Source organism: Monodelphis domestica, chromosome 2 (assembly GCF_027887165.1).
Source record: "Monodelphis domestica isolate mMonDom1 chromosome 2, mMonDom1.pri, whole genome shotgun sequence".
Taxonomy (NCBI): domain Eukaryota; kingdom Metazoa; phylum Chordata; class Mammalia; order Didelphimorphia; family Didelphidae; genus Monodelphis; species Monodelphis domestica.
The window spans coordinates 65,759,236-65,787,037 of NC_077228.1; the positions used below are offsets into that span (position 1 = coordinate 65,759,236).

The window sequence follows — 27,802 nt, forward strand, 5'->3', positions numbered from 1 at the left end:
AAGGTACACATGTCTTTACCTACTAGGTAGATCAGAGGAGGATGGACAGATAAAGTTGCATTGAGTTGAGCTTTAAAGGAAGAGCAGGACATCTTAGTTATTGGGAATGATGTGGAAGCAAGGCAATTAATACAAGATGTATCCAAGGAGGAAGTAGTGTAGTTTGGATAGAACATGCAGTGAATAAAGGGGAGGATATGTAATAAAGCTAAAAATATTGAGTAGTCTGGAATTTTAGAGGACTTTCTTTGAATACTAGAGAACAGAATAAGCATTTATTAAGTATCTACTATGTGCTAGATGCTTTCTAAATAGTATCTCATTTATCCTCACTATACATACCCTGCAAGGTTGAGTATTATTATTTCCATTCCACTTGAGGAAACGGAGGAAAAAACAAAAGTGAAGTGATTTGCCCAGGGTCACACAGCTAGTCAATATATGAATCTGGATTTGAACTTAGGTCTTCCTAACTCCAGACCCAGTGATCTTCCCACTGCACTACCTAGCTGCCGAATTTAGGATACTTACACTCTAGCTTTACCAGATTATTAATAGGGAGCCACTGAGTTTGAGCAGAAGATGACATAATTAGATCTTTGCAAAATTCAGTTCAATTCAACAAACACCTATTTTTTCTACCTGCTAGGTAGAAGGTATTGAATTGGGAACCTCATAAGCAAAGGATAATCTCAAATATTCCTTATCCCCAAGGAGTTTACATTCAGTGAGGAGTATATAAAATTTATAAAAACATAAATATGAGAACATTTAAGGAGAGAGTATTAACAACTAGGAATGGGGAGTTGGGAAAATAAGGAAAACATTCACTTAAGAAGCAGCAATGAGGGACAGTGGGTAAAGCTCTGATCCCTGAAATCAGGAAGATCTAGGTTCAAATATAAGCCTCAGACTGTTATTAGCCATGTGATCCTGGGCAAATCACTAAGCTTTCAGTTTTCTCACTTGTAAAAAGGGGATAATACTGCCTACGTACAGAGCTTTGTGAAGACCAAATGAGATAATATTTGTGAAGTGCTTAGCATTGTGCCTGGCATAGAGCAAACATTATATTAAATCTGATGTATTAAGGCTGATGGGATCTTGCAAGCTGGTAAGGTTTTCCCAATAAGATTTCTGAGTCCTGGTGGAAAAGCCTCATTGTAATACAAAAAAGTTAAAAATTATTATTATCATATTCTTAAAATAACCTTTCATATAGGTAGACTTAGTATTATGACCCTACTTCATGGATGAGGATGTTTAGGCTCAGAGAAATTATGACCCACATCATCATAGAACTAGTAAGCAGTAGGATCAAGATGCCTTAATCATAATACCTTAGATTTTGAAAACTACTTGATTTAAACCCAGGTCTCCTGATTCCAAATCTGGGGCTATACTACTCTGACTTTCCTTAGATGAGAACTTATTCTTTTTATTTTTTTAACCATAGAAGGGATACTAAATATCAGTTGCAAGGCAAAAAAGCAGTAAGGGCTAAAAGGCAGTTGGTGTTAAGTGACTTGCCCAGGATCTCTCCCCATCCTCTTTTTAAGACATCCAGAGAAGAGAATTTCACAACTTACTTCATTCTATTTTTATTATTGATTTGTTAATTATGAACTCTCACTATTAGAAAGCTCTTCCTTATAATTTTTTATTTAAATTACTTGCGGGTCAAAGAATTTTACATTTATTTCTTCAGAGTCCATCCTCCATAGAACTAAAAAACATCTAATTACCTTTCTCTCAAGTACCTCTTGCATATCAAAATTAGTGTTAGACTTGAGATTGATCAGTAGGGTGTATATGTCTTATCCAAGTAATGACTCTGTTCTTGCTTTAATTATTTAGCTTCCCCCAGAATGCTTTGAGGATCCTCCTGAGATCTTCAGGATTAGAAAATGTGGATAGTGCCCTAAACAAAAGGGATTGCTGGAACCAATTCTCCAGTCTCACATTCCACCACTATGGAGTTTACCTCATTGCCAGGTAAGAGAAAATATGTTGAGTTGTTTTGATCATAACTGACTCTTGGTGATCCCGTTTTGAGATTTTCTTGGTACATATACTGGAACGGTTTGTCATTTCCTTCTCCAGCGCATTTTACAGATGAGGAAACTAAGGCAAACAGGTTAAATGACTTGCTCAAGTCATACAACTAGTAAATATCTGAAACCACATTTGAACTTATGAAGATGAATCTGCCTCATTCCAAGAACAGTGCTCTATCCCCAAGAAAAAACTAGGTATATTGATATTAGCTGCTCTCCTGCCTTCCCTATTTCCATTATATCATGAAATAAAAAGATACTATTATGTAAGCCTCCTTACCCATGTGAAATCATGGTTCACATTTGACACAATATTTGCATACTTAAAAAGCCCTACCTTTTGTCTTAGAATCAATATGAAGCATTTGTTCCAAGGCAGAAGAGAGGTAAGGGCAATTGGAATTAAGTGATTTGCCAAGGACCATACATCTAGGAAGTATCTAATGTCAGATTTGCACCCAGGACCTCCCATCTCCAGATCTGACTTTTGATCCACTGAGCTACCTGATTGAGCCCTTGCAGAAAATTTAAATGGACTTAATTTTGTCTTGGTATCTAGAATCATGGGAGGTTATCTTGAACATTATCACATTTAAGTTACTTAAGTTATAGCTGAGAATGCTGAGGATGGAAGAGAGGTGGGGCAATCTTACCCCTTTGGTTTGGTGATTAGGAAGAGAAGACAGTGATGAGGAAGAGGATTGTTTTATGTCATTTTTATGGCTAGCTAATCAACTAGCTCTCTGGGACAGGTGCATAGGCATTTTTTGACTGGCTTCATGAGAACACTAGAATTTGAATAAAGATATTTAAGTTCTAGTCTAAGCTCCAGTACTTAACTAGCTGTGTGACCGTGGACAAATACCTATTCCAAGGAATAGTTGTTTCATGTGAAAAGTGTGGAAATGTACTTGTGTTAGCTACTTCAAATTGTCATTATCTGTATAATGTTTTGAAACTCTAAAACACCATGCAGAAGTCAGTATAACAGCTAGGATTTTGAAAGCCCTTAGCTGAATTTCATTCAGAAGCCCCTTGATGATTTTCATCAGCTCATTTTGATTATTTGGGGCAGTCTGTTTAAAAAATTATGGCCCAAGCGGTTAACCTCTGTAACCTTTTATTTTCAAACCCTACGAAACCCTCAAAAGAAATAGAAAAAAAAAAGTGGTGGTAAAAAAAAATCAAGCTAATCAAATAGAAATGTTCTCTGTCCATTATATACAAGACAGATACTATCATCCTTTCATCTGGAGGGCTAGAATGGAGAAGAAACTTATCAAGCCAGGGAAAAACACAAAAGCATGGGGAAACTACCTTTCAGTATCTGGGGCTATTGATAATAACGTTAATAATAACTAACATTTATGTAATGCTTGGTGATGTAGTGGTGTCATTAATCTGGAGGCTTATTTTCATATTTATAAGCATTATAAGTAGAGTGAGAGAAAGTGCTCTTCTATTACACTTCCTTGCACCATAATAGGGGCTTAATACTTGTGGAATTGAATGAAATAACTCATTCATGTAATCCTTTATACTTGTAGAGTTTTTTATTTAAATTATTTCTTTATGAAACTGTGACTTTTTGGCGCAGACATTCCCTCTACCACTGGTGATTGAAAGTCATCTTTCCCTGTGGGAAGATAAGAATTGATATGATAACAGATGTGATAAGAGATCCAGGCTTCATGTCATTCCCAGGAAATCTAGTACAGAGAATTTACTAGGACTTGGGTCAAAGCTCATAGCCTTTCCTGAACTTATAGTGATTTCCCTGGCATCTAGGTGAGTTAGGATGGGGGGAAGTATCATTCCATTGTCCCTGATCCGTATGTAGAACTTATTAAATTCTCCGCCTTCTTAAAAGAAAACCCACATTCTCCTTCACAGAACTCTCAGTGAGTTTAACTTCCCACAGTTGCCTGAGACCTTGCATTACCTCTACAAGCTCTCTGTGGAAGGCCCCAGGAGGAAAGAAGACAGTGTCACCACAGTTATCTTCCTCATTGAGGTAGGCTTTCCTTAAAGGTTGTGCACATCTGCTTTTTCAGACTTTATTGTCCACTTCCAAATCGTAACTCCAGAGCTAGAAAAGTCCTCAGAAGCACCTAGTCCAATTGCCTTCATTTTACAAATGAAGAAACTGAGTCCCAAGAAGTTAAGTAACTCACACAAGGTCACAGAGCTGGTTAATGTCAGAGGTAAACTCTAAACCTAGGCCTTCTGACTCCAGAGCTGATGTTCCACTATTCCATGCTGCCTACTAAGGGACTATGGTACTGGACTGGGAGTTAAAGCATATCCTCCTTCAGATACCAATAAACTCTGATGCTATGTACAAATCATGTAATCTCTTTCAGCCTCAGTTTCTTCATCTGTATATGGGAGTTATGGTTGATATAGGTGAATTTAAGGTCTCTTCTAGCTAAATCTATGATCTTATGATTCTGTATAGATTATTATCTATGCTAATTCAGGTAGCTATTGCTATGGAGGGTTCAGATGGTTGGTTAATACTTAAGTCTTTCTCTTCCCTCCTTTCTTCTGAACAAAAGCAGAGCTACAACCTTCCCAAGCCTTTCCTGTCTCCTCTCTGGTATAGTTTAGGGGGCAATCTTTTCTCCAGTAGTCATTACTCTCTCCTCCATAAAGATATTATAGAGGTTGAGAGTTACCCACTACATTTGCGCAAATTTGATCAATCATGGAACCTAGGCAGAAGCTTACATCATCAAGTAGAGGTAAATGGTGGCAATGAATGCCATGAAGTGCTTTACACTAAGAAATAGATCTTTAGAATATGTAATATATACATATATATATCATAAAAATGATATATATATGTATATAATATGTAATTATACTTCCCATAAGTAAAAAAAAAAATACCTTCTTAGCCTAAATTTCAACAAAAGAATGAGGACTTTCAAAAGAGATTTTCTTTTTCAGACCATGCTTCTCATTTGGGATTTGGAAAATAATAGTACCCACAAATATAACATTTTATTTCATTATAAATATATTTTTTTCTTTCATATTAGCTTCTGAATAACTTCTTTAAGGATCCATTCCCAGAGGAATTTTTGGCACTTTTCAAAATCTGGGTAAATGACCCAAACTCTACAGTCTCTAAGTTGAGTCTCCAGAAGATTTCCACTATGGCACCAGTTATTAATCAGGTTAGTCTGTCTATATTTATTTGTACATGTTATTATTATTTGTCAACATCAATTCCAAATCCATTTCATTATAGTTGGTCAACAAGGAAACACTTAATAAGCGCCCCTTAGGTGCTACTGCACTGAGCACTGGGTATTAGAGAGAAAGGCAAAAAGTTAAATCAATAAGGATTTATTAATAGCTCTATTTTGTCAAAGTCCTTTCTAAAATGTAGTGCCTACAACTGAAAATAGTATTTCAGGAATGATTTAGCCAGGTAGTCTATTGTTACCTCATAAAAACCATCCAAGAAAAACAAGAATATTTTATTTTTGGAAACCTTGTCAACTTTTATTTTGCAAAATCCAAATCTATCTCATTCAAGCTTTTTTTTTTATCATTCTCATTAACACAGCATTTATTCTGTTTCATTTGTGAACACTGGAAAGGGAATCAGACTAGATTATACCTATTTCTCAATCGATCTACACACAACTATCATCTAACATCTGTCTACACATATCCTTCATCTGTCTATCATCTCTTTACCTATCTATATGCACCTATTCACTATCACCTCTCTATACATATCTATTCTATCTATAGATCATCTATCCATCTACACACATCTATCACCTGTCTATCTACATGTATCTTTCATCTATTATCTCCATATCTATCTATACATATCTATGATCTCCAATCTATCTACATCTATCTATTCTAACTCTCTATCACCTCTCCACCTGTACGTATCTATCAAGTTATAATTTGAGATTGGGACTCACTATCAAGCCCAGACTGGAAGCACAACCATCTGTCAGGACCCCATTCCTAATGCTCTCAGGGGCTTTGGCCAGTTCTGTTTCTGATTTGGGCCAGCTCTATCCTCTTTAGACATTAGTATTTAAAAATGAAACAGAGAAATGTCCTTTGATCTCCTTCCTTCTCTTAAGATAATGGTGTATGGCAAGAGGAAAACCATTAGATTTGTTGCCAGAAGATCTGGTTTGAGTCCCTTCTCAACCATTTACTACTAGTGTGACCTTGAGCAAATCCCTTAACCTCATTAGGTTTCAGTTTTTTCACCTGAAAAACAAACGTGGATCTCTAAAGTTCTTTCTAGTCACCCTTCTCTATCCTTTCTTTCCTTTTATTCTTTTTCTTATTTTTCAACATTGTTTCTTTCTATTTTTACATATAGAGAGATAACATGTAGGCAGGAATGTTGTGAATTTAGATTCAAATGAGATCATGGATGTGTCACTTAGCAAGCCCTAAAGGGCTATATAAATGCAAGTTTTCATTATTGTTCTTAGCCTCTATTCACCAGTTCCACAGTCTAATTTATTAGTCGAACCTTCTACTTCACTTCTGCTGTGCTCAAGCAAAATTGATCGACCTGTAACCTCAAAAATGTGGGTTTCAGGGGGCAGCTGGTAGCTCAGTGGATTGAGAGCCAGGCCTAGAGATGGGAGGTCCTAGGTTCAAATCTGGCCTCAGACACTTCCCAGCTGTGTGACCCTGGGCAAGTCACTTGACCCCCATTGCCTAGCCCTTACCACTCTTCTGGAGCCAATACGCAGTATTGACTCCAAGACAGAAGGTAAGGGTTTAAAAAAAAATGTGGGTTTCAAGACTATGAATTGCCAAACTGTAAAGATAATTTTTAGTGTCTTGATTTAAATCAAAGATAAGTGGTTGCCATGGGGAAAATTCCCAAATATGAAAATACCTAAGTCAGCTGGGTTTTATGGAGATTTTAATTAATACACATGAAGGAATTAAGGGAAAAAAGAGAGTAGAGAGATGAGTTTATAGTAGGAAGGGCTTGGCCTAGGTCTGAGCCTTAAGAGAGACTAGCAAGTCCTTTATCACTCACCAAGATTTGTCCCAAGGAAAACTCCAGTCCTTCACTGAAATCCTCAACTCTTGAACTGAGTTCAGAGACCCAGCTCCTCCAACTAACTCCACACTCCAACCTCCATGGCAAACTCTCAAACTGAACTTCAAACTCCAACTAGTCCCAACTCCAACTAAGTTCAGAGAGCCAGCTCCTCCAAACTAACTCCAGATAGACCAGCTCCTTTTAAAGAGAAATTTCTCTTATGTCACCTCCCCTAAATTTTCACATCTACCAATCACAGTAGATGTTTTCCCCAGGACAGTCCATTCTTAGTTCACATCTTCTTTTGTTCTCACCTTCTCTGAGTAGACTAAAACTTCACACCTCTTTTGTTAAGCTTGCCTTTTGTAAGTTGCTTGACCTTTTAGTGATTAATTTAACCTTTATAGGTACTTGGCACCCTTTTGTATTAGATCTAAAAATAGACCTAGCTTAAGGTTCTAGCTTTACTATAAGTATGAGTTGGGGACTTTTTATTGTTCCATCAGGAATTTGCAACTTTATCTTGACCTAAGGCACTGTCTGAGCAGGGTGGAGTAATTTTAAAAGTTCTCACATTGTTACAATAGGGGAATTTGCTTAACCAAATCTTCTAAGGTACAGTTTGAGCAGTTTTAAGATTCACAGCTGGTGAATCTTGGTGGCCTGGTAGATTAAGTCCTGGGACTGGAACCAGGAAGACGAGTTTGTAGGATTAGAGAAGTCGCTTAAACTCTCTCTTTCTCAGTTTCCTCAAATGTAAAATGGATATAATAGTACCTACCACTTACTGTTGTTGTGACAGTCAAATGAAATTTTTGAAAACCTTTTAGCACAGTCCCTGGCACATAGTGGGTGCTTAATATTATTCCCTTCACAATATGGCCTATTTGGGGTGTGGTGGTGGTGGAGAAGTATGTATACACATTTAAATTTAATCTGCATTATTAACATTTTCTTATACCTAAACAATTAACAAAAATGGTAGGTGTTATATAAAATACATATTCTAGGAGCAGCCAGGTGACTCATTGGTTAAAGATCTGGTCTTGGAAACTGGAGGTTCTGGATTCAAATTTGACCTTAGACACTTCCTAGCTTTGTGCCCCTGGGGAACTTAACTCCAATTGCCTAGCCCTTTCCACTCTTCTGCCTTGGACCAATTTACTATCAATTCTAAGAAAGTAAGGGTTAAATAAAAAAAATACATGTTTCATTTTATTCCCTTGTCTATTGCCATTATTATCATTTTCCCATAGTTACTGGTACTTGCCAATAACAAGCAGTTTTTGCTCTGTTGCCTTTGTGATAAAAGAATGTCTTGTTTGCTGGTTCTTTTATGCAGATAAAAAACATCAAGGAATTATTATTATGTATTGTGGATGCCTTACCCTCCAAAGACAAAACTGTTATAATACAGGCCATGACTACTCTCCGAAAGCTTCTTTCTGTATTGGATAAAGTAACATATTCTATCATCTGTATGCGTATTGCTTCCAGCTACTATTCACTCATGGACCATGTGAGTGAGGCACCTAGAAACGTGGGATGAATTAGTTGGTAGTTGGGGAAGGAGGGCTATAATGCAAGGATTATTCATACAATCTTATAGCATTACATTCCAAAATTCTTCTAGAGGAAGTTTCAACTCAAGGATTTCAGAGTATTATTCAGCAAAGTATATATGTTTGAATTAAGCAACCCAACAAAATGAACAACCTAAGTATTCCACTTTTTTTATTTTAGGGTAAGAGTAATGCAGACTTCTGGAATTATAGAGATGGAAGAGACCTTAAACATCATCTGGTCTTATCCACTCATTTTATAGATAGGGAAACTGAGACTCATAAAGTTTAGTGAGTCACCTAAAATCACAGAGCTAAATATAGGGTCAGAACCCAGGTCTGTGGAACAAGCATTCTTTTCATTATGCAGAGCTGTCCCCCTTTGAAGGACTTTTCATCTCTGCATCTTTTTTTTTAAACCCTTACCTTCTGTCTTGGAATCAATACCGTATATTCCAAGGCAGAAGTAAGCAGTAAGGGCTAGGCAATGTGGGTCAAGTGACTTGCCCAGGGTCACACAGCTGAGAAGTGTCTGAGACCAGATTTGAACCTAGGACCTCCCATCTCTAGCCCTGGCTCTCAATCCACTAAGCCAAATAACTGCCCCCTTCATCTCTGCATCTTAACTGCCTCATTTCATGCAATTGTCTCTTGGTTGAAGGGTTGGCATGTTATTGAATTTTTTAAGCCCTTTTTGTCTTAGAATCAATACTGTGTACTGGTTCCAAGGCAGAAGAGCAGTAAGGGCTAGGTAATAGGAATTAAGTAACTTGCCCAGGGTCACACAGCTAGGAAGTGTCTGAGGCCAGATTTGAACCCAACACTCCCCATCTCTAGCCCTGGCTCTCAATCCACTAAGCCACATAACTGCCCCCTTGGCATAGAATTTTTAATGAATGATAACTTCACCTCAAAGCCCTCTAGGTACTTACTACTTAAAAGAATTATCTAGAGGACTCTTCAGTAAAGCAGGTAATTCTTTTCTATGAAAGAGTTACTTTCGAATGTAACTATTTTATAAGTATAAATTTTCATGCCAGCTTTTCTTAAAGTGGGATACACCAACATAACCTGGGTGACAAAAACAATGTTCAGAAATGGAAAGTGAGATAAGGACCTTGCAGGATGCAGAGTGATGTAAAGAGCTCAGGTGAGCTCATCAGTGTTTGGAAAACAGTAATAAATACTCTATGAATATAGTCACTCCCCTTGGAGACATTGCCCCATCTCTGTGGAGCAGAAAATAGGACATTAGGCCTGAGGCCAGAAAGAACTGAGTCCAAATCCAGACTCATACACTTACTGGGAACATGACCCTGGGCGATTCACTTAACTTTTGATTGCCTCAGTTTCTCTCAACTGTAAAATTTGAATAATAATACCTTGCAAGTTTGTTGTGATACCACTCTTTCTTGATTTTCATCCTACCTAGATACCCATTTCTCTTCTCTTTTGTTGAATCTTCCTCAGAATCACAATCTCTAATCAGAGGTATCCCTCAGGGGTATATCCTAGCTTCTCTTCTCTTTCCATACTACTTCACTTGGAGATCTCATAAGCTACATGGATTTAATTACTAACTTTAGGTGAATGATTTTCAAATCAACCTATCCTGCCTCATTCTCTTTGCTGATCTCCAATTTTACATCTCTACCTGCCTTTCAGACCTCTCAAATTGGAGGTCCAATCAACATCTTTAACTCTGTATATCCAAAGCAGAATTCATCATCTTTCTCTCTAACCCCTCCTTCCACTATTACCCTTCTTATTATTGTAGAGGGCAAAACCCTCCTCCCAGTCCATCAGGCTTTCACCTGGGAGTCATCCTTAACTCCACACTCTCACCCCCCATATTCAACCAGTTGCCAAGATCTGAAGATTTCACCTTTATAACATCTCTTGAACATATCCTCTTCTCTCCTTGAACATTCCACCATTCTAGTAAAGGCTCTCATTATCTACACCTCAATTACTACAATATCCCATTGGTGGATCTGCCTATCTCCAATCTACTAACTATTGAAATTATTTTCCTAAAACACAGGCTTGATCATGTCACCCAATAAACTCTAATGGTTTCCTATTGCCTCTAAGAGCAAATAAAAAACTCTGGCATTCAAAAGCATTCATAAACTAGTCTCCTCCTGTCTTTCCTTATACCTTCCTCTCCAACACATACTCTTCAGTCCAGTAATACTGTCCTCCTGGATGTTCCATGAACAAAATACATCTCTTGGCTCTTGACAGTCTCTCTGGTTGCCTCCCATGACTAGAATGTTCTTTCTCCTCTGCTCTGACTACTACTTATCTTCCTTTAAGATCCAACTAAAATCCGACCTTCTACAGGAAGTCTTTCCCAACCCCTCTTACTTCCAATTCTTTCCCTCTGTTAATTATTTCCCATTTTTCCTATATTTAACTTGCTTTAGATATATCTGTTTGCATGTCACATTAGACTTTGATATTCTTGAGGGAAAAGCTGTCTTCTGCCTCTTTTATATCTCAAACACTTAGCATAGTGCCTGGAGCTTAATAAGTGTCTAATTATTGATTGATTATGAGGATGCATTCCTACATCCTAGGATTCTCAGGAAGATAAAATGAAATCATATAGGTCAAGCACTCTGTAAACCTTAAGACATTGTAGCACCTATATATCAGTGTGTAAGTACACAACATTTTACCTAGAGTTCTCTGTTTCCAAAGCTTTTGACCTTAGAAGTAATTTTCTTATTTCAAAATACTGGTGATGAGATGTGGTAGTCACAGAAAAATGGAGAAAGGAAGAATTCTATCAACTCCACTGTTTCTTAAGAGATGGTGTGTGTGTGTGCGTGTGCATGTGCGTGTGTGTGTGTGTGTGTGTGTGTGTGTGTGTCTGTGTCTATGCATAGAGGGGGGGCGGCAGAATGAGAGTTCATATGTAAGAGAGAAAGTGAGGAAAGCAATTTTGCATTGTTGTAAAGCCTGCATAGAGAAGAAGGGTGATGGGAAACATGATCAGATGAACCAAAACATTGAGGTTGATGAAACTACCAGAACCTAGTTAATAGTACCTCTTGTCTCATATACTTTCCTGAAATATTGCCTAAGTAAAATCAGAGTCCCCCTTTTCCATCCAATTATTTTACTTTCCATTTCTTCATCCACCAGTGGTGGAGGGGGAAGTGGTAAAGCCACTTTAACCTACCCTCAACCCTAGACAACATGGTTTGGAGGTAGAATCCTTTTCGCTTCAATGTTTATTTTTATTTGAAGTTGCTTTTTAAGTGTTTGGCAATATATAATAACTTGTGTCCAAGCTTGTTTAAGTAAGTGGTTAGTAGTTGGGAGAAGGAAGGTCAGCCCAACAGGGAGAAGAGATTTTCCTCAACTCAGGCTGAGGGAAAGAGTAGGCTACGTAGAGACAGAATTCCTTCAGTGTTAGAAATCTTAGTTATCTATACCCATTAGAAACTTCATGAACTCAGAGAGATACTAAATGAAGCAATGAACAAATAAGTAGCAGTGAACAGTAGAAATGGGTGGGTTTATTTAACTAACTACCTTATACATGGATCACAACCAAGCACCACATTTTGTTATATGTGGGTACTTGATGTCCAGGATTTTTAAATTTTTCCTGTTTTTTTTAAATAAAACTAAAGTCATTAAAGCATCAAATAGTAGTGTGAAAGATTCAGAGAATTATAAAGTTAAGAAGAGTTAAACAATGTGAAACTACTTGGGAGTTGTTTCATAAATTGTTAGATCCATTTGATTATTCTAGGCTTTCTGATCTAATGAAAGCAGGAAGTGGTGACAGGAAACTAATTTGTAGAACTCCCACTGAAGAATCGATTTTTTTATTGAAGAAATGATGGGCAGAGCCTGCAGGCTTCTTTATGGAAAGATTAGAAGTAATGCTTAAGTCCAAAAGAGATGCTTCATTTTAAAAATAGTGTTGAGTCTAGGTCTCCTATGTCAAAGGATTATAAATGCCCAACTTGGGAATCTTCTATTAAATGTTCCATGACTCCAAAGGAAATCATCATGGTCAATTTGAGTCAACTATGTAACAGAAAAACTAAATCATTATGGATATCTGATTTACAAGGAAAGTCTTCAAAGATCAGCTTTTAGAATCACTGGGCAGGAAGAGATAGGAAGAGAAATTATGCTAAAAATCATTGCAGAAAATATAATATACTTGGGAGTCTATCTGCCAAGACAAATCCATGAACTATATGAACACAATCACAAAATGCTTTTCATAAAATAAAGGCCAATCTAAAAAACTGGGAAAATATTAATTGATCATGGGTAGGCCAAGCCAATATAATAAAAATGATAGCTCCACCAAGTAAATGTATATATTCATTGCCATACCAATCAAACTACCAAAAATTATTTTGTAGAGCTAGAAAAAAATAATACAATTTATCCAGAAGAACAAAAATTCAAGAATTTCAAAGGGATTTACAAAAAAAAATATGATGGAAGGTAATCTAACTCTACTGAATCTCAAATTGTGTGTTTTTTTTTTTAAGTGCTGATCATCAAAACAATCTGGTATTGTCAAAACAGTAGAGTAGTGAGTGAATGAGTGGAATAGATTAGGTACGTAATACACAGTAGTAAATGACTGTAGTAAATCTAGTGTTTTATAAACACAAGATCAAAGCATTTAAGAGAACTCACTACTTAAGAAAAATTACTCAGAAAACTGGAAAATAGTTTGACAGAAACTAATTATCGACTGGCATCTCCTGCATTATACAAACATGAAGTCAAAATGGGTACATGATTTAGAAAAAGAGTTTATATAAATTAGGGGAACATGGAATAGCTTACTTTTATAATCTATAGTTAAGGAAAGAATTTATGGGCAAAGAAGAGACAAAGAGTATTAGAAAATATAAGATAGATAATTTTGATTTTATTAAATTAAGAAAGTTTTGAACAAACAAAACCAAGGCAGTGAAAATTAGAAGAAAAGCAAAAGGCTGGAGGAAAAAACCCTTTTATTGCAAATGTCTCTTATAAGGACCTAATTTCTCAACTATATAAAAAACTAAGTCAAATTTATGAGAATAAAATTCATCCCCCTATTAATAAATAATCAAAGGATATGAAAAGGCACATTTCAGATCAAGAAACCAAAGCTCTCTATAGTCATATAAAAATGCTCTAAATCACTATTTAATGGATAAATGCAAATTAAAACAACCCTGATGTGCCACTTCACAGATAGCATATTTGCTAATATGACAGAAAATTAAAATAATAAACTTTGGAGAGGAATTAGGAAAATTGGGACAATAATGCACTGCTGGTGGAGTTGTGAATTTGAAACCATACCCCAAGGATTATAAAACTGCATACTCTTGACCCAGCAATACAACTATTATGCCTGTATCCCAAAGAGGCTAAAATACAAAGGAAAGTGCTTACATGTGGAAAAATATAGCAGCTTTTTTTTTCATGGTGGTGGCAAAGAACTGGAAATTATGGGGATGTCCATCAATTGGGAAATGACTGAACAAGGTATATGATTGTGACAGAATACCACTGTGCTATATGATATGATTAGTAGGGTGCTTTCAGAAAAATCAGAAAGGTTTTATATAAATTGCTGCAAAGTGAAATGAGCAAAACCAGGAGAAATCTGTATATAGTAATAGTAAGATTGTACCCTCAACTGTGAATGTCAGCTTTTCTCAGCAATATAATGATTCAAGACAATCCCAAATAACAAATGATAAAAAAAAAATGCTATCCACCTCCAGAGAAAGAACTGACATAATATGAATATAGATTAAAGCATCCATTTTCACTTTCTTCATTTTTCTCATAATTAATATGGAAATATGTTTTGCATGATTTCACATGTATAACCTATATCAAATTGCTTGCCATCTCAGGGATGCAGGAAGGGAGGAAGGGAGAGAGAAACTTTATAATTCCAAATTTCACAAAATAAATGTTAAAAATGTTTACGTTATTATTAACAAATAAAATATTATTTAAAAATAAAGTAGAAAAGAAAACATGCCTTACAATAAGGAAAAATACAAATTTTAAAAATGAGTCCATTATAACAACAAAAAACATCAATAGAACTTTTTAAAAAATCAAATCATATTGAGAGGCAGCATATCATAATGGAAAGATTGCTGGTTATGGAATCACAATACCTGAGTTTAAACCCTTTTTCAGAGACTTATAACTGTGTGACACTGGATAAATTACTTAACCTCTCCCATTTTCCTTATCTATAATTTAAAGATAACAATATTTATACTTCCTATATCATAGGATTGTTATCAGAAAGTCCTCAGGGAACCTTAAAACATAACATAAGTTTGAATAACTGTTCTTTTAAATGCAAATGAGAAGTGACAAATATAAGTATGGTAGGGGTTCTATAACTTGGTGTCCTGTAAACTTAAAAAATTTTTCATAAGTTCCATATAACTAGCTTCCTTTGCAATCTTATGTATTTTATTTTATGAATTAAATAATTATTTCAAGTAGTAGTTCCATAGGCCTAAATAGACTAATTTCTAATGGAATCCAAACCACACAAAAAGGTTAAGAATCCCCATTCAAGGACTTGAATTTGTCCTAGGATGAGCTGACAAGATGGTAGTTTATACTCAAGGGAAAAAAAAGAATAAAGAAAAAAATGGTTAACTTGGGCATAAATTCTTCCCTTATCCACAGGTCAGACAGATAAATGATTTCATGTTCCCCTAATTTGTTTATGGTATCACCCTTTATTTCAAAATCATGTATCCATTTTGACTTTATCTTGGCATATGGTATGAGGTGTCGGTCTGTGCCTAGTCCCTGCCATACTGTTTTCTAGTTTTACCAGCAGTTTTTGTTGAATAGTGAATTTTTCTTCCAAAAGTTTGGATTTGGGGGTTTGTCAAACACTAGGTTACTATGGTTATTTAGCACTACTATATTCCACTGATCCAGTACTCTATTTCTAAGCCAGTAACCAGATTGTTTTGATGGTTGCCACTTGATAATACAGTTTGAGATATAAAGTAACATTCACTATATTAAATGTAAAAGGTTTTACACAAACAACACTAAGATTTTATTCTTAAATATAAATAATGTGTCTTCTTTCACCACATGATGAAAATAAAAATATGTATTATATGAAAACACATGTACAAACTGTATCCTAGTACCTGCTGTCTTGGGGAGAGAAGAGGGATTGGAGGGAGGGAGAGAACCAGATCACAAAATGTCAAAAAACAACTATTAAAATGTGTATTTTTAAAAAAGGAAAAAAAGGTTAATTTTATTGATTAATTAAGGGGATGTGAAGAAAAGCCTTTTAAAAAACAAGTAGTTAAGGGGACAGCTGGGTAGCTCAGTAGATTGAGAGCCAGGCCTAGAGATAGGAGGTCCTGGGTTCAAATCTGGCCTCAGACACTTCTCAGCTGGGTGACCCTGGGCAAGTCACTTAACCCCCATTGCCTAGCCTTGCTTAAGGCAGAGCCCGTAAAAGTATGTCTCGATTGAAATCTTGTGCTTGTTCTTCACAGGAAACAGCAAGCATTCGAGCTATGGCCTTTAGACATTTTGGTGATTTACTAAAGGATATGAAACAATATACGTGGATGCTGAAGCCTGCTGTTATCAAATGTTTGGTGCCTTTACTCCTGTTCTTGGAAGATTCAGAGCTCAGGGTAGTTAAAGTAAGTCCAACAATCCATAGTCTTTGTGGAAAGCACCTTGCTTGGGAAACCTTCTTCCTGGCTCCCTCTAGATGGAAGAATTGAAATATAGAGAAGCCTTAAAAAGCTAGTCTAAGCCTTCCCAGCAAGGCTTTCACTGCTAGGCATCTGACTAAGCTCATAAAAGCTAAGACACTGGTCCAGAAATGATTATAAGGATTCTTTTATTTGTTGATTTTGAGTCTAGATCTCCCAATCTCATCTAGGCTGCAAGTACAGTAGCCATCCACAGGCTTAATCCCACTATTAACCTGCTGAAGAGTTTTGACCTGCTCTGTTTTTCCAATATGAGCCTTCCATGAGCAGCTTGGTGCCCAAACCCCATGTCCCTCTTCCCTGCTCCTGAGGGCTTACTATTTCGATACGAAATTTAGTTGTGGACAACCAATTGACTTAGCAGGTTCCAGTTCAGCTTCCAAGCTCAAGAGATTCGCCAATCTTAGCCTCCCAATTAGCCACTGGGTACCACCATACCCAACCGGATTAATTCTAAAAAGGTTAGAGGCTCCTAATGAGTCGTTGGTTCTTTTACGAGAGTTCTTCCAAGAGTAAGAAATTGCTGATTTTATTCAATGAAAGGAAGAGCAGAATGGTGGAGGGGGGAATACATTTAGGGGGACTTTGAATACATAATGGAATATCTCACTGGCTTTTTCTCCCTCTGCCTCACAGGCATGTAAATATACATTGAACATCTGTGCTCCCTATTTTAAGTGGAAAGTTATCCCTTTGCTCCAAGACAATCTATACAATTATGAGATAGTTGTGCTCAACATCTGCAACTGCCTTGTAAGTTAAGTTCACCCTTTGGGTTTTAGCTGCCACAGGGGCTCGAGACTAAATTTGGAGGCTGGGAGATGAAATGTGTGAAAATGGAAAGGAAGGCAAGTCTTTGGGAAGCAAAGTACAGGAAAAATTGTTTGTGAGTGATCATTGCCAAGATTATAAAAGGAAACTCGAATAGATCTCTCCTCACCTTTTCTCCATTGGCATGCAGGCTGTGTATCCCATCTATTATCTTTCTGTTTGGTGTTTTAGCTAGAGAATAGAAGAGTGAGGAAACATTTTGCAACAGCTATAATATAGGCAAGTACAGCTATCGCCAATCCTTGAGGGTGGAGAATAAAGGAAAGGGGCATTGAGGGTATAGGGAAAATGTTTGGGGGTAAGAAAGCTAAATGATAGACTTAAAACTACAACACAGAAGTTGACCTGCAGCATCAAATGGGAAGGCAAAATAGAATGAGGTTCATGTTTAGAAAAGGGCCTTGTTTTAAATTTGGCCTCAGTCACTTCCTAGCTGTGTGACAGCTTGGACAAGTCACTTAACCCCCATTGCTTAGCCCCTACTGTTCTTCTGCCTTAAAACCAATACATAGTATTGATTCTAAGGCAGATGGTAAAGGTTTTATAAAAATAATAGAATAAGGTAAGAAAAGGCCCATGTCAGAGATGGGAGGATCTGACCTCAGACATTCATAGGTGTATGACCCTGGGCAAGTCACTTAATCCCCATTGACTAGCCCTTACCACTTTTCTGACTTAGAACCAATATATAGTATTGAGTCTAAAATGGAAGGTAAAGGTAAAAAAAAAAAGCCCTTTGTTTTTATACTGTTCTAGTTTGCATAATGGATATATTTTATACTTAGTTTAATGTATACAGTACTGATTTAGTCATTGAAGAATCTTAGATTCAAATTCAGCCTTGATACTTACTAACCCTGAAATCCTAAACAAGTCACTAAAACTCTCTCAACCTGTTTCCTTGAATGTAAAATGGAGATGATAATATTAACAACTATGTTACAAAATAGTGATGGGGATCAGTGGAGATAAGAACAAAAACAATGTTAGCTTTCATTATTATTATAATGTAATCATATTACAATGTTACATTATAATATTATAATATCATATCATAATAATATTATTTCAAAAAAGAGGGTTTTGTACCTTCAAAATATTTTTCATACATTATTTCATTTGCTCTTCACAATAGTTCTTTGAATTGGGTGAAATAAATGTTATTACGCCTTACAGATGAGGAAAGAGAGGTCCAGAGGGTTGTGAGGATAATACATAGTTCATAAGTGAGACTGGGACTTGAACATTAATTTCAAATCCAGGATTCTTATATTTGAAGATTTTATCTAGAAACCACTCAAAGGGAGGAAGGGGGGATATTTTTCACTAACTTGAAGTTGTTTTTCTTTTTTTTTTTCAGTACAACAATTTTGGAAGCTTCATTTCAGATATTATTTTTACAACCTTAGGATTTCTAAAGAGTGATAGGGGTTTTCTAAGGAAAGCAGCAATCATTTTTTTAGGTAAAAAACAACAATCCAAGGGGTCAATCATCACTTCCTGTCATCTTTATCTCTTTAAAACAGGTCCAAAAAAGCCCAAAAGACTATTAGGGGTGACATTTGTTGGGTTTTCTCATGTACCGCCCTCCCTATTGAGAAATTCATGGTTTCTGAAATACCACACTCCCTTGGTTTTTCTACCCTTGTAATTCCTCTTTTTTCTATTTGATGGCTTATCACTCTCTTCCTGAAGTCCTTAGGTAAGTATTCAGCAAGTTTCTGTCTTCTGTGCTATGGTAAGAGTACTGAATTTGGAGTCAGAGAGGATCTGGGTTGAAATCCCAGCTCTGCTGCTCCAAGTCCTACGTCACCTTGAAAAAGTAACAACTGGTTTCTTGTTGGTGAATCCCTTGAATTTGGGAGTTCTGAGCTATAGTGTGCTAAGCCAATTGGTTGTCCACAACTTAAAAATTGTGATTTGGTGATTATTTCTATATAAAAGACTCCCCATTTTAATATCTCCAACCAGTACCTCTCTTTTGAGCTCCCAACTTTTATCTTCAATTATCAATTGGAGAACATTACTGGAACATTGAAACTTTGATGTTCCACGGGCATCCTGAACCTAATCCAAACTAAGATTTCGCTAGAATTCTTTCCTTCATTCCATCCTTCCTTCTCTCCTTCCTTCCTTCTTAATTTCCTTTCTTCCTTCTTTCCTTTCTCTCTCCCTTCTCCTTAACTCATCCACATAACTTCAACTTGTCCTTCAGCGCTGTGAGATCTCTTTAGACCTTCCTAATTGGCATACCATCTTCCAACAGCACCTCCTCTAAACTTTTTCATTACTTCTCAACCTCCCTTCCAACTACCCTCTCAGCTGGGGATTGTGGCTTATATTTTGTTAAAAAAAATTAAGGCAAATACTTAAGGGCTCCTTCTCCTCTCATTATCTCCCACTACATAGATGTCTTCTATTGCTTTCTCCTCCTCTACTTCTGTCTCACTTGATGAGTTGACCCTTTTCCTTTCCAAGGTCAATTCTATTAAGTTCATAAGTGGTCCCATTCCACTCCATCTTTTCCAACAAATTTCCCTCTCTATAATAACTATCTTTCACATTCAATCTCTCCAAATCTACTGGCTACTTTCCTACTGCCTACAAACATTCCACCACCACCCATCCTGAGAAACCTTCAATTGATTCAGTCATCCCTACTATTATTCCATACATCTCTTGCCTTTTGCGACTATAAACTCTTCAGAAGGCTGTTCATAATAGTAACTCTCACTTCCTCCTCTTTCATTCTTTTCTCAACAGTCTGGCTTTCAATTTCATCATTCAACCAAAATTGCTCTCTCCAGAGTCACTAATGATCTCTTAATTTCCCAATTGGCCTCTTCTCAAATCTTACCCTTCTTGACCTCTCTGTAGCCTTTGACATTATTGATTACCCTCTTCTCCATGATAAACTCTTCTCTTGTTCATGGTTCTACCTCTCTGACTACTCCTTCTCTGATGGCTTTGCTGAATCTTTATGCAAATCATAATCACTGACCTTAGATATCCTACACAAATGATCTAGCCTGGGTCCTCCTCTCTTCTCCCTCTATCTTACTCGGTGATCTCATCAACTCCCAAGGATTTAATTAGCATCTCTATGCTGATGATTCCCAAAACTACTTTCCACACCTAATTTCTCAGCTGACCTCTAAATTCAAATCTCCAAATACTATAAGATATATAAAACTGGATATCCTACAGCTATCTTAAATTCAATGTATCCAAAAGTAAGTTCATAATCTTTTCTTAATTAGCCTTCCTCTTAAGTTCACATGCTAAGTGATGTGAATCTCAGGCTCTCTCACTCTTCATATCCAATCTTCTACCAAGACCTATTGATTTTATCTTTGTAACATCTCTCAAATATGTCCCCCTCTCTCCTCTGATGTCACTGATACCTTGGCATAGTCATCTTCTCATACCTGGTCTATTGCAATAGGGTCTGGTTGGTCTGCCTGCTCTAAGTCTCTTCCTACTCTGAGTCTCCAATCAGTCACCAGAATGCTTTTCTTAAAGGTCAAGTTCTCCTCTCTTACTTTTTAAATTCTATCACCTCTTCCTCATTACCTCCAGAATTAATACAAAATCCTCTGTTGGGTATTCAAAACCAGTAAAGGAGTCCATCTTCCCATTCACCTTTCCAGCCCAGTATTTCTACTCTTTACACCCCCTCGCCCATATGCTCTTTGCTCCAGTGACACTGACCCCCTAGTTAATTCTTTAAAAAGATAATCTCTCTCTCAAATCTGGGCGTTTTCATTGTCTATCTTTTATGCATCTTATGCTCTTCCACCCAACCTTCACCTCCTACCTTCCCTGGCTTCCCTTATTGCTAGTGAAATTGGAACTTGTATAGGAAGTCTAATTCAATCCCATTTAATTCTGGGGCCTTCTTTCTGTTAGTTATTTTCTATTTATCTCATACTATGTCTATCTTGTGTGTACATAGTTGCTTGCATATTGTCTTTCTTATGTCCTTTCTGAAGGACAGAAAACTGTCTTTTGCCTTTTTCTGTATATGCAATGTTTCAATTATTGCTTGATATATTATAGGCTCTTGATAAATGACTGGTTAAAGGTATTTGGTTTTGCTGAAAGCTAAAGCTTAGGTAATCAGTACTGCATGTTTTGACTTTCATGTTTTGACTGATAACTTTTCATTTTGAATTTTTTTTTAGGATACATGGCTAAAATGGGGAGTAATGTACTTGTTAAGAATGAAATTTGGAACATGATTGATGGTAAGATATGAATTTTGCAGATTGGTATACTTTTAAATTTAATTTTCTCATTAATCAATTAATTAATTGATTTTGAATATTTTTTCTATGGTTGCATGATTAATGTTCTTTCCCTCCTCTCTTACCTACCCCCTCCCGGAGCTGACAAGCAATTCCACTGGGTTATACATGTATCATTGCTCAAAACTTATTTTCATATTATTCATATTTGCAATAAAGTGATCACTTAAAGTCAAAATCCCCAATCATATATTCATCAAATCATGTGATCAGTCATATGCTTTTCTTCTGCATTTCTACTCCCACAGTTCTTTCTCCGGATGTAGATAGCGTTCTTTCTCATAAGTCCCTCAGAATTGTTCTGGATCATTGCATTGCTACTAGTAGAGAAGTTTCATTATGTTCGATTGTGCCACAGTGTATCCATCTCTGTATACAACATTCTCCTGATTCTGCTCCTTTCACTCTGCATCAATTCCTGGAGGTCTTTCCAGTTCACATGGAATTCCTCTAGTTCATTATTCCTTTTAGCACAATAATATTCCATCAGGCACTATAATTTGTTCAGCCATTCCCCAGTTGAGGGACACCCCCTCACTTTACAGTTTTTTGCCACCACAAGGAGTGCATCTATAAATATTTTTGTACAAGTCTTTTTCCTCATTATCTCTTTGTGGACAAACCCATCAATGGTATTGATGGATGAAAGGGCAGGCAATCTTTTAAAGCCCTTTGGTCATAGTTCCAAATTGCCTTCCAGAATGGTTGGATCAATTCACAACTCCACCAGAATGCATTAATGTCCCAATTTTGCCACATCCCCTCCAACATTTATTATTTTCTTTAATACTGGCCATCTGCTAGGCATGAGGTGGTACCTCAGAGGTGTTTTTAATTTGTGTTTCTCTAATTATAAGAGATTTAGAACATTTTTCATGCATTTATTGATAATTTTTATTTCTTTATCTGAAAACTGCCTATTCATGTCCCTTGACCTTTTATCAATTGCAAAATGGGTTGATTTTTTGTATGATAGACTTAGTTCCTTATAAATCTGAGAAATTAGACCTTTGTCAGAGGTTTTTGTTATAAAGATTTTTCCCCAGTTTGTTACTTCCCTTCCAATTTTGGTTGCATTGGTTTTGTTTGTAAAAAACCCTTTTTGATTTAATGTAATCAAAATTATTCATTTTACATTTTGTAATATTCTCTGTCTCTTGCTTGATCTTAAAATCTTTCCTTTCCCATAAATATGACAGGTAAACTATTCTAGGTTCACGTAATTTACATATAATTTCCCTCTTTATATTTAAGTCATTCACCCATTCTGAATTCATCTTGGTGTAGGGTGTGAGGTATTGATCTAAACCTAATCTTTCCCATATGGTTTTCCAAATTTTCCAAGCAGTTTTTGTCAAATAGTGGGTTTTTGTCCCCAAAGCTGGGATCTTTGGGTTTACTGTACATTATTTTGCTGAGGTCATTTACCCCAAGTCTATTCCATTGATACTCTCTTCTGTCTCTTAGCCAGTACGATATTGTTTTGAAGACCACTGCTTTATAGTATAGTTTAAGGTCTGGTATTTCTAGGTCCCCATCCTTCACATTTTTTTTTATTAGTTCCCTTGATATTCTTGATCTTTTATTCTTCCAAATGAACTTTGTTATAATTTTTCCTAATTCTATAAAAAAAGTTTTTTGGTAGTTTGATAGGCATGGCACTAGTCAATTAATTTGGCTAGGATTGTGATTTTTATTATATTAGCTTATTCTACCCATTAGCAATTAATGTTTTTCCAATCATTTAGTTCTATTTTTAATTGTGTGGAAAGTGTTTTGTAGTTATGGTCATATAATTCCTGTGTTTGTCTTGGCAAATAGATTCCTAAATATTTTATATTGTCTAGGGTAATTTTAAATGGAATTTCTCTTTCTGACTCTTCCTGCTGAGTTGTGTTGGAAATATATAGAAATGCTGATGATTTTTATGGGTTTATTTTGTATCCTGCAACTTTGCTAAAGTTGTTGATTATTTCCACTAGCTTTTTAGTTGATTCTCTAGGTTCATTTAAGTAGAACATCATATCATCTGCGAATAGTGGTAGTTTAGTCTCCTCCTTGCCTACTTTAATCCCTTCAATTTCTTTTTCTTCTCTACTTGCTATCACCAGCATTTTTAGGACAATATTAAATTATAGAGGTGATAATGTGCATCCTTGCTTCATTCCTGATCTAATTGGGAAGGTGTCTAACTTATCCCCATTGTAGATGATGCTTGCTGATGGTTTCAAATATATACTGTTTATTATTTTTGGGAAAGGCCCATCTATTCCTATACTTTCTAATGTTTTCAATGGGAATGAGTATTGTAGTTTGTCAAAGGCTTTTTCTGCATCTATGGAGATAATCAAGTGATTTCTGTTGGCTTGGTTATTGGTATGGTCAATTATGTGAATGGTTTTGCAGGAGGTGATCTGTAGAGTCTTCCAAACTCTACTTTACCCTCTTGTTCAAGAATATCAGGGCAGTTTTCTTGGATAATTTCTTGTAGAATGATGTTCAGGCTTTTTCTTTGGTAATGATTTTCTGGCTGTCCATTAATTCTAAAATTGTCTTTCCTGGATCTATTTTCTAGGTTTGTTGTTTCATCAATGAGGTGTTTCATATTTTCCTCAAATTTTTCATTCTTTTTATTTTGTTTTATATATTCTTGCTGCCTTGTGAAATCATTCTCTTCTAATTGTTTGATTCTAATTTTTAAAGACTGAATTTGACCCCTGACATTTTTAACCTCCTTTTACTTTTAATCTATTTTTCTTTGTAGGCCATTGTTTTTATCTTTTAACTTCTTTGCCTCATTTTCAAGCTGGTCAATTCTGACTTTTAAAACATTTTTTTGTTTTAGTTCATGTGCCTCTGTTTCCAGATGACTTATTTTTATTTTTAAGTTTATTTCCCCAATTTTCTTCAACCTTCCATAATTGTTTTTTGAATTGTTTTGAGTTCTTCCAGAGTCTGTGTCCAATTTGCTGGAGTTCCTGAGTTTTTACTTGGTTTTCTTTGGTCCTCCTCTGTTCCATGTGTTCTTTGTTCATTACCTGAATAGAAGCTGTCAATTGCAATTTCTTTTTTCTTTTTCTGTTGTTTACTCATATTTTTCCTCCTCCCTCCCCCCTTATTGTTATATTCTTTCTCTTTTGTTTATTTGCTGGATCTATGAGTTTTCTGCCCTTAAGGGGGCTTCTTCTCTGCTCAACTGATTAACTGGATTATGATGATGGAGCTAACCAGTTGTATTAATGTCCCCTGAGGCAAGATCTTCCCCAACTGCCAACAGAGGCTGAAGGAGAAAGTGAAGGTGCGGAGGCTGAAGGTGGTTATCCTCAGTCCTCCTTTCTACTCCTTTATGCCAGCCGCCTCCCTGCCAACTTCCTGGTCAGAGCCCTGAGCTTTCTGTGGTGGTACCAAGGTCCTCTGTAGTGGTTGCATCCTTGACCCTGGGATCCCAGTCAGCCAGATTCCTAACATGACTCTCAACACAATAGGTGAGGGAGGAGTATTAGATCTTTCCCTTATACCCAAGAATTTGACTTTATCTGTATACTCTTAAGGTTGGATCAATCAAGAGGGACCTATGGCTCTGTTCCAATGTTGAGCCTGGCTCTCTGTCCACTCTCCACCCTCATTCCTCTGGTTTTCTGCCCATTTTATCAGACTGAGTCCTTGTCCCTTCTGAAGGCTTCTTCTCTGCACTTTTGATAAACTGGATTAAGCCAGCTGAGCTGATCTGCAGAGCTAAATGTGCCCTGAGGCCAAAATTTCCAGAGGAAGAGGCCCAAGATGGAGGTATGGTGGCTGAAGGCTATGACCAGCCTGCCATTTTCTCTACTTCTCTCCTCCAGCTGCCTCCTTGCCAGCTATGGTCAGAGCCCTGGGTTTCACTTACCAGGTGTATGATCCTGGGAAAGTCATCTAGTTCTGTTTACCTCAGTTTCCTCATCTATAAAATGAGTTGGAAAAGGAAATGGCAAACCATTCCAGTATGTTTGCCAAGAAAATCCCAAACAGGTTCATAAAGAATAAAACATAACAGAAAAAAAAGACTGAACAATGATACTTTTCACTCCTTGATACTACACTTAAGATTCCGAATTTCTAAGGCAGAAACAGAAGAAGCAGAGAGCACTTTGAATAAAATGATTGCAAAATTGAACCATAACTTAGGGTAACAATAAATTTTGGCCATGAGACCAATTCTATTCTTAAAGCATGGAATTTAGTATAGCCAAACAACTAATCAAAATCAAGAGAATGAATAAATCCAATACATTTGTTGCAGCCATGATACCAGTGGAAGTTCACACTACAAAGTTAGAGAAATAATAGAAATCTATAGTTAGAATTGTATTTGAGAGATATAGTACATGTGACTCTTGCTTTTTCATTCCTGCTCATCCAAATTAATGTCAGAGTGGCTTTCAACTTAACTGTAAAAAGGCAAATTCATTTTACTGATTTATATTATTATCTTTACAACATTTTTGGGACAGTACCCTCTCTTGGTTTTCCTCCCACATATGTAACCATTCCTTCTCTTTCTCCTTTGTTAGATCCTTCTCCAGATTATACCCTCCTGTCTCTGTTATGGGATATTTTTTCTCCTTCTATACAAGTTCACTTAGTGATCTTATTGGCTACCACAGATTAATTTTCAACCCTATGGTGATTATTCTCAAATCTACCTTTCATACCCCCATTTCTCTGTTGGCCTCCTGTCTCCCTCTACAACTAGTCATCTCAAATTGAATGCTTAGTAAATATTAAAACTCAATATGTCCTAAATGGTCTTCATCTTTCCCTCTAAAAGTCCCCTTTCTCACTGTCCCCATTACTGTAAAGGACAACACTACCTTCTTGGTACCCCAATCTAGGAATCATCTCAGATTCTTTCCTATTTCTCCCACCCCCCATATTCAAGCTATGGCCAAGGCCCATCGATCTCATCATTGCTTATATGTCTTGAATATACTCTCATCTCTCCTCTGACACTGCCCCCAGTATAGGTGAGACCCTCATTATCTCAAATCTGGATTGTTGTAATAGCTTGCTGGTAGGTCTGCCTACTTCAAGTCTGTCCTCACTTCAATCCATTCTCTATTCAGTCACCAAAGTGATTTTTCTAAGTCTAAGAAGTCTAAGAAGCTTAAGTCCAATCATGTCACTCCTCTTCATCCCCTCACCCCCACCAATACTGAAAAAACTTCAAAGGTTCCTATTTTCTCCAGAGAATACAAAAAGCTTCCTTTGACATTCAAAGTTCTTCATAACCTAGAACTCTCCTACCTTCCAATCTTCTTATACCTTACTATCAGATAGGTACTCTTCAGTTCAGTGGCTTGATCTCTTGGCTGTTCCACAAGCAAGATACTTCATCTCTTAGCTCTGGGCATTCTTTCTGACTACCCCCCATGCCTAGGTTGTTCTCCCTCCACCACTCCAATTAATGAGATCCTAAGTTCCTATAAGTTTCATCTAATATCTCACTTTCTATTATAGAAAGTCTTCCGTAGCCCTTCTTAACTCCCATGTTTCTCCTCTTTAATTAATGCCTATTAGTCATGCTTACTAATTTCATATTTTTGGCAAATTTTCTCCTTCATTAGATTACAAGTTCCTTGTGGAAGGGACTATCTTTTGCCTCTTTTTGGATCCCCAACACTTCACATAGCACCCGGTACATTGCTGTTCAGTTATTTCTTCAGCCATGTATAACTCTTTGTGACCCCATTTGGGATTTTCTTTGCAAAGAGACTGGAGTGATTTGCCAATGCCTTCCCCAGCTTGTTTTACAATTAAGGAAATGAGGCAAGCAGGATTAGGTGACTTACTTAGGGGCACATAGCTAGAAATAATTTGAGCCAAATTTGAACTCAGGAAGATTTTTCCTGAATGTAGACTCAGCATTCTATATACTGCACCACATAGCTGCCCTGCACCACACTATAGGTTCCTTCTAATGGGGTAAGGGAAAATAGAAAGTGGGAATAACTATATCAACTGAAGTCTGTTTATGTTTTTCATGAAGGGAGGATAGGAGATGAGAAAAGACAGCGATAAATAGAAATACCAGCTCCTTACCTAGACCATCAATCCTAGTTTCTAATTAAAAAATATATGTATATCTATCTATATATATGTACACATATATACATATATATTTCTGAAGGATGATGGGGGAGGATCCTAAACTTACTTGGCTTCTGAGTGACACTTTGATTAA

The 27,802-nt window shown here is 36.6% G+C and overlaps 1 protein-coding gene across 5 annotated transcripts in view; it reads left to right on the forward strand.

The window, feature by feature from the left end:
* MROH9 (maestro heat like repeat family member 9) overlaps positions 1–27,802 on the forward strand; it is a 101,512-nt gene that overhangs the window by 50,159 nt on the left and 23,551 nt on the right. For 3 of the 5 annotated variants that reach the window (XM_007480760.3, XM_007480762.3, XM_007480761.3), the window contains exons 13-20: positions 1,858–1,995; positions 3,951–4,071; positions 5,102–5,239; positions 8,450–8,626; positions 16,217–16,369; positions 17,081–17,197; positions 18,636–18,738; positions 21,460–21,522. In XM_007480760.3, the coding sequence (XP_007480822.1) occupies positions 1,858–1,995; positions 3,951–4,071; positions 5,102–5,239; positions 8,450–8,626; positions 16,217–16,369; positions 17,081–17,197; positions 18,636–18,738; positions 21,460–21,522 (1,010 nt within the window). The remainder of the gene's footprint in view (positions 1–1,857; positions 1,996–3,950; positions 4,072–5,101; positions 5,240–8,449; positions 8,627–16,216; positions 16,370–17,080; positions 17,198–18,635; positions 18,739–21,459; positions 21,523–27,802) is intronic. The other 2 variants (XM_007480763.3, XM_007480764.3) reach the window with 1 other exon arrangement.